This window comes from Herpailurus yagouaroundi, unplaced genomic scaffold, assembly GCF_014898765.1.
Source record: "Herpailurus yagouaroundi ecotype Mexico unplaced genomic scaffold, PumYag 186, whole genome shotgun sequence".
Lineage (NCBI taxonomy): Eukaryota > Metazoa > Chordata > Mammalia > Carnivora > Felidae > Herpailurus > Herpailurus yagouaroundi.
The window spans coordinates 15,399,662-15,411,147 of NW_024412417.1; the positions used below are offsets into that span (position 1 = coordinate 15,399,662).

The window sequence follows — 11,486 nt, forward strand, 5'->3', positions numbered from 1 at the left end:
ATTTTCATAACTCACCCTCCGTTGTTTGAGAATGCCTCATTTCATTATTTGCTAGAATTCATTTCTGGAACATCTATTCTGAGGAAAATACGGGAAAGAAATATGGAGTTCCTTTGCATCAATTATCCCCTTTGTCAATATTATGACTTAGTCACCTTGTGGGGGAAATAAAGATGCTGATTCATGGTGATGTGACCCTCTTGTTACTTCTGGTTCCTTTTTTCCTATTGTATATCAAAACTCAGAGTCCATGGGAAGGGTATTTTCGCACTTAGAGAAGAACCTAAGAGGAACCTGTAAGTAAACTTTCAGAATATTTTGTTCTTGGAATTGCTTAAGAAAAATTTTTTTAATGTTTATTTATATTTGAGAGAGAGAGAGAGAGAGAGCACGAGTAGGGGAGGGGCAGAGAGAGAGGGAGACACAGAATCCGAAGCAGGCTCCAGGCTCTGAGCTGTCAGCACAGAGCCTGACGTGGGGCTCAAACTCACGGACCGTGAGATCGTGACCTGAGCTGAAGTCGGACGCTTAACTGACGGAGCCACCCAGGTGCCCCTGGAATTGTTTTTTTTAATGAAAAAAAAAAAAAGTTAGTAAATTGGAATATACAGTTGAGACCAGAGGATACTTTAAGCTCCTCCTCTGCCCCAGAGAGTTTATCTGTGTACAGAAATACCAGAAAGAAGTCTTTATTAATGCGGGCCGGAGGGATCCGAATACCCTCATCTGGGACTACCACAGCATGATAACCCTCTTACTAGAGCATCTTGGGTAAATTTGCCCATTCCCCAGGTTTTGAAGAATTGATCCCTGTTGGCCGAGCCTCTGGGGGTGGTGAGGAGCAGGGCCGGCCGGGACCTGCCGTGGAAGGCTGCCAGGCCTCACTGACAATGCCCCGCACAATGACAGACTGAATTGTTCCCTAAATGCTCTTCTGTTTACCTGGTAGCTTTCATTAATCTTTTCTTTCTTGTGTGAAGGTTGCTTCCAGGGAGGAAGGCATTTGCTGGCTTTCCCAAGGCAAGAACGATTAAAAGGAATGAGGAATTCACTCCACCTCAAAAGGAGGCCTCTGTGCCTGCTGGAGCGATTTTGGCAGTCTGAGAGAACAGTATGTTCCCAAATTATAAGTTTCCAAGAATTTAGGAAGGAAGGAAGGAAGGAAGGAAGGGAGATCGGGAGGGAGGGAGGAAGGAAGTGTTAGTCAAGAAATCCTCCATTCTTCCTTTGTCCCATTTACAGGTGCTGGGCTGGAAAACACCAGCCCCCAGAGCCAGATCTGCGGCTCTCTTGTGCCTTCCATTTCAGACTGTCGGGCTAGCAGCAATGTTAGAATTCATTTAGCCCAAGGGAGCTGTGGTCCTGAGAAGCGAAGTGACCTACCCAAGGTCACACAACTTGTCCTGGGTGGAAGCAGGCGAGGCCACAGGTCTCCCATCTCCCTGCCCTATGCTCTTTTCCTATTCCACTATGACCTTTAACCTTTGTCCCAACTTCCTTTCAGTCCTAAAGATGAGAGACAGGTTGGTGGGTAGATAGGTTCCCCCCGGGGGGTGAGCAAAGCCGGCTGGAGGAGCACAGAAAGACTAGAAGGATCACTAGTCTGGATTTCCTTTTCCCCAGGGTGTCTGCAGAATGCATCTGAGCTTGTGACGCATAAGCCGTTGGCTTCTGCATGGGAGCAGGGTCAGAATGAGTTGATCTCACTTAATGGAAATTTGGGGATGTCAGACAAGGCGAGCATTCCACATGTAGGGAAAGAGGGGAGCAGGACAATTGCCTAGATCTTGATCTGTAGCTCTTTCCACAAGGAAGTCACCTCGCCACCTTGATTTCTCCTGCACTTACAGTGAGGCTTCTGTCTGTCAGCCCCAGAGCAGCACTGGCGAAATGCATCTCCGATATCCCCCAATCTAGAAAGCTCCTAGGATAGGCCATTTCTTTGGAGGAGGCTCTAGTCATTATGTCATGGCTGCATTTGTCCTGGCTGCTGCCTGGGCTTTGTATGTGAAGCAAGGATGCGGTACAGCTCCAGAGTTGATGTGTGCTCAAAGAATGGTGCTCAGGAATGTTGGCCCCCCTGACTCCCCCACGAAGTGGATGAGCAGGGCTCCGAGGTCGGGGACTGGGGGCCTGTGCTGCTGCCTCTGGCATTCGACACCCCCTGGGGAAAACAGCCAGGGCCACTGTGTATGCACCTCACAGCCCATGCTTGCTATGCGGGGTTGATGGAGAAGCCTGGCCCTTCTGTTTCCCATGGCAACAGCTCAACTCTGCGTGAAAGCAGATAAGTGTGGGCTCAGGCTGGCTACACAAACTGCATGGGCTGCCTGGCTCTCGGCTTGGACCGGGGGCTCCTCATCACCAGCCCTATTTCCTTCCTCGTCCCCGCCCACCCAGCCCCACAAAAATTGCTTTAACCCATGAAAGAGAGGTGGGGCCTCAGTGATGCTCTCCTGTGGACTCTAGCTGTGGTTTTCCCACCCAGGGTGTGGCGCAAACTGTAGTTTAGGGATGAAGGCAGGAAAGCGGTAATTGCTCTTGGGATATTGCTGTTGGTAAAAGCAAGAAGCAGGTACTCTGTCCTGGGGAGACAAGGATGCTGAGTCAGGCAATAAACATTATCGATAATGGAGGCAAAACAAAGAGAAATTGCAGGTTAAAAGGATCAGGTTAGCCTTTTAGCAGCTCCCACAAGAAGCAATGGAGAGAGGGAGGGAGGGGCTCCGTCGGGTAAGCACCGACAGAGGGAAGGGAATAGAGTTAGAGATCTTTGGGGAAAATAAATATTCCCAAGGCATAGAGAAAAACCTTTATGCATGAGACTGGAAACTGGCCTACAGCATGATTTTAAAATGTCCCAGGGGATAAAACGAAGGAGAGGAGGAAGAATAAGGTAAGGAGGGAGGCAGAGCAGAGAAGAAGGAGCAGTGAGGACTCCCCAAAGACCAAGACTCGCAAACTGACAGTCAGTGGCCGAAAAGCAGCTAGAGTATTTAAAAAGTTTTTATGTGTGTATATATATACACACACACACATATATATATATATATATATACACACACACACACACACACACACACACACACACATATATATACACACATATCAGGAGATGTCACCCCCAAGAGTCTAGATTTCTGGCTTCTTTTGGAAAAAAAAAAAAACAACAGCAGAAAATTTGGCAACACTGGGACTCCATACAGGCTTGAAAAAAATCTGTTGGTTTGGAGGCTACTTTACCTATAACTGTAACTGGGGCCTGGGCTCTCTGGCCCCCAAGACCTACTGCCCATTGCTCTATACCCCTCACCCCAAGAAGTGTCTGTGCCTCCTGATTTCCTTTATTCTTTACAGTGCTTGTCTGACCCTTGTAAGTATTTACAATGCTGAGGGCTATCCACACTGCCCTGATTTTCCATCATATGACAGCCCGACCCTGCGACGTGCCACCCCCCCCCCCCGCCGCTCCCCAGCCCAACAGAAAGTGTGGGCACCTGCACTGAACATACCTCTCAGCTCCCTGATCCTGGGAGAGAACGATGGACCTGTGGCCTTGACCTCAGACCGGGATGGGCCTGACACCAAATGGGCTGGTTCAGGGGAGGAGTGAGCCTGAGCTTAACGCTGGCCGGAACAGTCTCTAAGGAAAACATGGAGTAGGACACAGCTGAGCAAAAGTGCCGGCCCGGGGAAAAGAGATCCCCAGTCAGCTCTGGAGGGTCCGCTGGGCATGTGCTGGCAGAGGGGGGTGGGGGCCACCAGATGCAGACGACAGTGCAAGGAGAGCTGACACCAGCACTGTGAAATCCACATTCTTGGATGCATGCGTGATTAGGGTTCTGGGAATATATTTCAAACAAATTTAGAAACCACTCCTTGGGGTGCCTGGGTGGCCCAGTCGGTTGAGCGTCCGACTTCGGCTCAGGTCATGACCTCACAGTTGGCGAGTTCGAGCCCTGCGTCGGGCTCTGTGCTGACAGCTCAGAGCCTGGAGCCTGCTTCGGATTCTGTGTCTCGCTCTCTCTCTCTGCCCCTCCCCCACTCATGCTCTGTCTGTCTGTCTGTCTCTCTCTCTCTCTCTCTGAAAAATAAAGATAAACGTTAAAAAAAAAAAGAAACTACTCCTTTAAGACGGTTTTAAGAGAGTCTAGGAAGCTGCCCATCTTGAACCCTCAGTGGCGCTTAAATGTGGGTCAGAATTCTAGTTCATCCACTTATCGGCTGTGTGACCTTGGGCAAGTTATTTAACCTCTCTGAGCCTCAGTTCGCTCATCTAAAATATATAGCTCCAATAATATCTATAATATCTAGAGCCGTGAAGATTAGAAATAAGGTACATCAGATGCGAAAACAGTGACCAGGCACTTGGTGAACAAATTGAGAGACATTACCTATTATTGTTGTTATTTTGCTAAGCCTGGGAGGCACAAGCAACAGTTTGTCCACTTTTCTATTTATGTATGTTGGGGTGCCTGAGGGCAAACTTGGTATATGGGAAAATTTTTTTTTTCTTTTTCTTTTTTTTGGCATGTGGGAAATTGTAACTCCATTACCCAGGAACACCGGTAAGGATTTTGAAACAGAGTTCGCAAAGAGTCAGAAGTGAGACGCTGATGTGATGGGAAAAGTGGGGGGAGAACTGGGGTCTCCCCCCCCCCCCAGCTCTGTCTCCATTGCCAGGACAGCCTCAGCCAGTCACTTTGCCTCGTTGGATTTTGTTTCCTCATCTGTGGAAATCAGCCGGCAAGGTGTCAATCATCTAGAGCTGTGCCCTTCAGTACCATGACACCAGCGACACGGGACTATTTAAATTTGAATTATTAAAATTAAATCAAGTTAAAAATTCAACTCCTCAGTCACACTGGCTCTATTTCAAGTGCTCAATCATCGCATATGGCTAGTGCTGACTGTGTTGGACAGCACAGATACAGAACATTTCCCTCGTCACAGAAAGTGCTATCAGACAGGGCGGAATTCAAGAGCTTGCTACCCAGTGCCTGTCCTCAGATAAGCAGCATCAGCCACCTGGGAACTTGCCAGAAAGACAAAGTCTCAGGTGCCATTCTAGACCTTTAGGACCAAAATCTGCATTGTAACAAGGCTGCCCCAGTGATCATAGACTCAAGTTTAAGATGCCCTGATCTGTAAGATTCCTTTTGGCTCTCAAAATGAAATTTAGGAATCTGGGTCTCTGCTTGACAAAGTCTATGGGAAAGAAAGGAGCAACTGACTTCTCCAAATCTGGATTCCCAGATTCGCCTCAAAGGAAAGAATTGGGGCCGTCCAAGGAAACTTTAACAGGACATCATACCTCTGCAGAAGAGGAAGGGAATCAGCAGACTTCTAAAGGAGCCATGGAAACAGCAGTGCTGGGAAGGCAGTGCAATCTCACTCCTGTCGCTATTCCTCCCTTGAACTTGGGGCATCCAGTTGTTGCTTGAAGACCTTCAGAGAATAGAAGTTCTCAAGTTCTCTTTTTTTTTTTTTTGTGGCCGCCAAAAAAAAACAAACAAACAAACAAGAAATGGGCTGCATTTACTGGGCACTTTCTGTCCTGGTCGTCTTAAGGGGCTTGCTAAAACTCTCCTCGTCCAACTACACCAGAAAGGAGCTCAGGCAGAACTGATATTCAAGTAGGGAAAATGAGAAACAGATTGGGGAAGAAATCAAGGCCACGTTCAACAATGACAGGAAGGGCAGACTGGACACCAGCTTCTGGACATGTGGTCCCAAGCCTAGGTCTGTGGCTTAAACTATAAAATAAGAGAGGATACACTCAATCCTCTCACTGCAGAAAGTTTTGGTGTCTTTTGGTGATGTGCTGTTTTCGGTACAAAAATAAGGAGGATAATATTAAATCTGTTGCTCATTAAGAAAACATGTGCCTCTTACAGGACAAAATTGCAGCTGTATATCTTATTTAATTGTTATTAGTTTGTATCGCCCAATGTTAAACTTTTAATGTGTCCGTAAATCTGTTTCTTACTGTCAGAGAAATATCTGTATTAGGAACACACTGTGCAAGAATGAAGACGAGAGAAGGGAAATATGAATCCAAAATACACATTATTAATTTTTTAGGAAGCCAGGAGAAGGGTGCCTCACGAAGCATATTAGAAAAAAAAAGCCAAAACAGCTGGGATTTCTGATTTGCTTGAGAGAAAAACCTGCTGAATCGAGACGCGGCCTTACAGGGCCATCTTCGGCAGGGGGAAAAGTGAGCAGGTAGAAATGGGTTTGTGATATACAGGTCAACTCTTAAACATGACGTCACTGGCAGAACGCGCCATGCTTTTCCAGCAGACACACAATGAGCTGAGTGTCCTGTCACATAAGCTGGAGTCATGGAATCTGGCCATGGCGCGGGGCGCAGGGAGCTGGACCGGGAGGCAGGGAGAGCAGGTCTGGACCCCACCACCGACTCTCTGGGTGTTCTGAGGCTCAGATTTCCGCGAGCCTCTGAGCCTCGGCTTCTGTGTCAAATGCAAAGAGCATTTCTCTTTGGGGGCTTCAGGGAGAGAGATGCTCTACATAAAGTGAACGGAATGGGCCGTTAATCCCTATTAGTGGATCATTTAGACAAATAAAGGTTTGGGGGTCAAACCCAAAGCTATGGCAAAGAAAGTGAACAGGGACATGGCTGGGAGGAGGGACAGCACTTCGGACCTGCTCTGATGCATCGTGTCCTGCCCACCTGCTCACCGCTGACAGCAGCTGTCCTCCCGTCCAGCCCACGAGGCAGCTGACTCTGGCTGGCAGTGCTGGGGAAGGTTCGGGGGCACAGGAGCCCTTTGGTGATTTCCAGGGGTCAAAACAGAGTGGGAGAGGGGTCAGTGCATGGAAGAACGACCAACCTCCAAACCAGCTTCCAAATCTGAAAGGAGGCAAGCGTGCAGGAGGAAAGACCTCCGTCCTTTTGCTGGTCCCTGTTCTAACAGCTATTCCAATTCCCCTCCGGACAGCGTGAGAATATCCTCTTACGTGGGATTCCGAATCTCTAAAAAGGCCGGTCCCACATGGTAATCACCCTTCTTCAACACTTCATTTCTCTCCAGGTCTCTTTTCTGTGCCGAGCGTTTCCCCTCACGTGACGGGAGCCGTACGCCCTCTACATTATTGTAGGAGAAACATCCACAGGTTTGTTCCTAACTTGCCTCTTTGTCCATCTCATTTCCACTCTTCACCAACTTCATTCAGCCTGAACACAAAAAGAATCGTTCCTTTTCCCTGAATTGTTCGGTTCATGCCCACTAGCCAATGCCTGGGCACCTCTCACACACTGAGTATAATCCTGACTCAAACATTGTCCAGCTATTCCAGAAATCCAGCCCCAGCTTATCCGATGTGAGAAGGGATGTATTTGACAGTGGTTTGTTTGTTTTTTTAAGTTTACTTATTATTTTGAGAGAGAGAGAGAGAGAGAGTACGTGCACACATGCATAAACTGGGGAGGGACAGAGAAAGAAAGAGAGAGAGAGAGAGAGAGAGAGAGAGAGAGAGAGAGAATTCCAAGCAGGCCCCACACCATCAGTGCAGAGCTGAATTCGGGGCTCAATCTCATGACCATGAGATCGTGACCTGAGCCAAAATCAAGAGTCAGATGCTTAACTGAGCCACCCAGGCGCCCTTATTTGACAGTGTTTAAAAACTGATCAATATCTTCTTTGAAATCCCACACATACCGTATGCTCTTTTTAGATACTTTCATGCCAATCAAGAAAGAAACGTCTCAAATTGATTTTATATCATTCCAAATGAACCCAAGACCGTCTGAGTGCATCACAGACCTAAAGATGCATGACTGACAGGATGGAAGCAGGCTCATTAGCACCTTCATTTTAATCCTGCCAGATCTGGGAATAAAGAAAAGGTGATTCGTTCAGTGACAAAACATTCTTATTTCCCTTGCAAGATTCTCAGAGAGCAACTGCCCTCAGAGGGTAAGGGCGGGCTGGAGGGTGTGGGTAAGACACAACTGTTCGTTACAGGGCAGAGACACAATGGCTTCCATCCGGTGCCTCATTTAGGTTTGGGTGCCCTTGGTACGCTTTCTGATCTGCAAGATCAGGGCAGAAAAAAATAGATGACTATCAAAAAGTGATCTTACATAAGGCAATGTGTTGAAATTTTAGCCTATTCATCAGCCTAGGGTTTATTTCAATTCTTAAGATCCATGATACAGTATTGCTGTTTTTATCAATTCACAACCAGTGCCTAAGAAAGCAGCACAGAATTCGGTGACTTCAGATAAATAAGCATTTATTACTACTCAAGTAGCTGTGCTCAGCTGATGGGCTGCCTGGTGACTGGCTGGTCTAGGAGGGCCCCCTTCAGGTGTTTGGCAGTTGGTTGGCTATTGGCTGGCTATTGGTTAGAGCCAAATCTGGTGAGATGGGCTCATTTACGTCCCCCCACACCCAAGCTGTCCATGTCCTAAGGTCCAGAGCCTGTTAGTATGTTATTTTACATAGTGATAGGGTCTCTACATATGGGATTAAGCTAAGGACCTTGAGATGGGGAGATGATCCAGGTTCATCTGGGTGGGCCCAATATATAATCACAGGGATCCTTCTAAAGGGAGGCAAGAGAATCAGAGTCCCAAAAGATAGAAGGATGGCAACAGAGGTCTGAGAGGAAAGAAGGTGCAACATTGCTGGCTTTGAAATGGAGGAGAGTCCAAGAGCTTCCGGATGCTGGAGAAAGTGAGAAATGGATTCTTCCCTGGAGCCTCCAGAAGGAACATAGCTCTCTGGACTCATTTTAGACTTCTGACTTGCAGAACTGTAAGAGAATAAACATGTGTTTCTATAAACCACTAAGCTTGTGGCAATTTGTTGCAGGAGACTAACACACCTGGACCTGTTAAAAAGTCAGTAGTAAGGTTCCAAGGGAGAAGAAGTGGATCATAGACTCAGGACTGGCACACTGTCACTTCTGCTGCGTTCTGTGGATCAAAGACATCACAAAGCCATTCCAAATTCAAGGGCTGGAGAAATAGACCCACCCACCTCTTATTGGATTCTGTTTCTCCCACCTCTTGACGGGAGAAGCTGTAAAGTGGCATTTAAAGGGATGAGGAGGGGTGCCTAGGTGGCTGTGTTGGTTAAGCATCTGACCCTCGATCTCAGCTCAGGTCCTGATCTCAGGGTTATAAGTTCAAACCCCACATTGGGCTCTGTGTTGGCTCTTCACTGGGCGTGAAGCCTACTTTAAAAAAGGGGGTGGTGGGGGGGGTGTGGAGGTAGAGATGGGTAAAGAATTACGGCCATTTTTTGCAACCAATCTACCCCCATGTCCTTTACACAGCGACAGAGGACATTCAAAAGCAGTGCCTGACCCTGGTTTCTTTTTTATTTCCAGGGACACAAGGAGCATGGGTGTCTTTACCTCAGGCGCTGATATCTTCCTAGGTCTCTGGGGGATGTATGTGTCTCCACGAAGCCCTGGATGGATGGACTTTATCCAACATTTGGGAGTGTGCTCTTTTGTTGCTCTCATTTCAGTGGGCCTCTTGTCTATGGCCTTTTCCGGGTGTCTGTCCACATTCATAGCCTTTAGCTCCTCCTGGATGGTCACTTGTGTTCTGCTTTGCTGCTCCAAGCATGCACGATGTTTCATTCTCCTCTTCTTCCTTTCCTGTGGCCTGCGGGAGGGCAGGAATGCTTTGATTGCAGCTGGCACAGGGATAGTAATCTTAGGACACGTGGAAAATATTTTTCATAACTTCAAAGGTCTCCTGGACAGTATGACTTGCAACCTACGGGCCAAGAGCTTTTCCATACATTTTCCACTTTTGAAAAAATATATTGAAGCCATTCAGTGGATTTATGGCCTTGCCACTCACCTAAGTCTATTTGATGACCTTATTTCTTGGAACCAGACTCTGGCAGTCTCTCTTTTCAGTCCCAGCCAAGCCCTGGAGGCACAGCTAAATGACACCAAAGGCCAAGTCCTGGGTGTCTTGTACCAGATGGTGACGGCAACAGAGGTATTGTCCTCCCTGGGACGGCAGCTCCTTGCCCTAGCAGGGCTTTTGCTGGTGCTACTTGGCACTGGCCTCTTCATGAAGCGATTTTTGGACCCTTGTGGTTGGAAGTTTGAAAATGTCTTCATCACGAAACAATTTGTTCGGTTCGATGAAATGGAGAGGCAACTGCAGAGGCCCTGTGTCCTCCCACTGAATAAGAAGGAAAGGAAAAAACACGTTGTCATCCCATCTTTCTGGCCGTCTCCTAAAGACAGGAAGAACCTGGGGCTGTTTTTCCTCCCCATTCTTACCCACCTCTACATCTGGGTGCTGTTTGCAGCCATAGATTATCTTCTGTATCAGCTCATTTTCTCAGTGGGCAAACATTTCCAAGGCTTGCCAGGGCTGGAGGTCCGCCTGAAACTGCACAGAGAGGTAAGCGTTCACAGGTGCTTCTTGCGATGCGTCCCGGCTATTTGCTGGCTTGCCTTGAAAAAGATCATGAACCTCCCAGAGCAGGGCACTGCCTTATTCACCTTGGGATTCCCACGATGGCACAGCGTCTGGCATGTAGAAGGAGCCCAACAATTGTTGGTTGAGTTGACTTGAAATCCTGTTGTTAGAGTATGATGTCATCCTGAAAATCTTTGGTCACCGTTTTAGTTTCCTGTGGCTGCTCTAACAAATTGACCCAAACTGGGTGGTTTGAAAGAACAAAAATTTATTCTCTTATAGTTCTGGGGGTAACAAGTCCAAAATCAGTACCACTGAGCTGAAATTAAGTGCGAGCAGGGCCACAATCACTTTGGACTCTAGGGAAGAATCTACTTGTTGCTTCTTACAGCGTCTGGTGGCTTGTTGGCTTTTCTTGGCTGTGGCCGCAACCCCCATCTTCACTTATGTCTTCACATTGTCTTCTCCGTGTATGTAAAATCTCTCTCTGCTTTCCTCTTAAAGGATGAATGTGATTGTGTTAAGGCTCACTGAGATAATCAGGGTAAATTCCCCATCTCGAGATCTTTATCTTGGTCACTACTGCAACGTCCCTTTTTTCCAAATAAAGTAACATGTATAGGTTTCAGGCCTTAGGATCTTATATCTCTGGAGAGAGGGAATTTTTTAGCTTTCTATAGTTAGCAAACACTGAAATGGGAGAATAGGTGTCTCTGATATGGGACGGAAAGTTGGTTCTCAAGCAAGAGTACCTGGCATGAACCTAGACCTGTGTCTCTCCCTTGGACCTGTGCAGGTAGACTTTGAGCAACTTCTGTGAATGAGAACTTCTTTTCTTTGCATCTTGAGTCCGTATGCAATATAGGAGGCCTGTCAATGCATCAGCACAGCATTTAAGAGGATGATCGCTGAAAAATGGGCTCCTAAGTGACCAGATATTATGGCTGGTGCTAGTATATGATAATACCCCCTAGAAAAGAAAATAAAAGAAGAGAAGAGAAGAGAAGAGAAGAGAAGAAAAGAAAAGAAAAGAAAAGAAAAGAAAAGAAAAGAAAAGAAAAGA

At 47.1% G+C, this 11,486-nt stretch overlaps 1 protein-coding gene and 1 long non-coding RNA gene across 2 annotated transcripts in view; one reads left to right on the top strand and one right to left on the bottom strand.

Annotated features, from left to right (window-relative positions):
• Positions 1-3,132: 3,132 nt before the first annotated feature.
• LOC121042834 (uncharacterized) overlaps positions 3,133-11,486 on the bottom strand; it is a 22,073-nt gene continuing 13,719 nt past the window's right edge. Inside the window, exons 4-5 of the long non-coding RNA XR_005796477.1 lie at positions 5,315-5,448; positions 3,133-3,643 (exon numbers count right to left, since the gene is read on the bottom strand). This is a non-coding gene — a long non-coding RNA (uncharacterized LOC121042834). The remainder of the gene's footprint in view (positions 3,644-5,314; positions 5,449-11,486) is intronic.
• The window catches only part of DCSTAMP (dendrocyte expressed seven transmembrane protein), a 7,243-nt gene continuing 4,469 nt past the window's right edge, over positions 8,713-11,486 (top strand). The window contains exon 1 of the mRNA XM_040494224.1: positions 8,713-10,405. Coding sequence (XP_040350158.1) covers positions 9,251-10,405 — 1,155 coding nt within the window. The 5' untranslated portion in view covers positions 8,713-9,250. The remainder of the gene's footprint in view (positions 10,406-11,486) is intronic.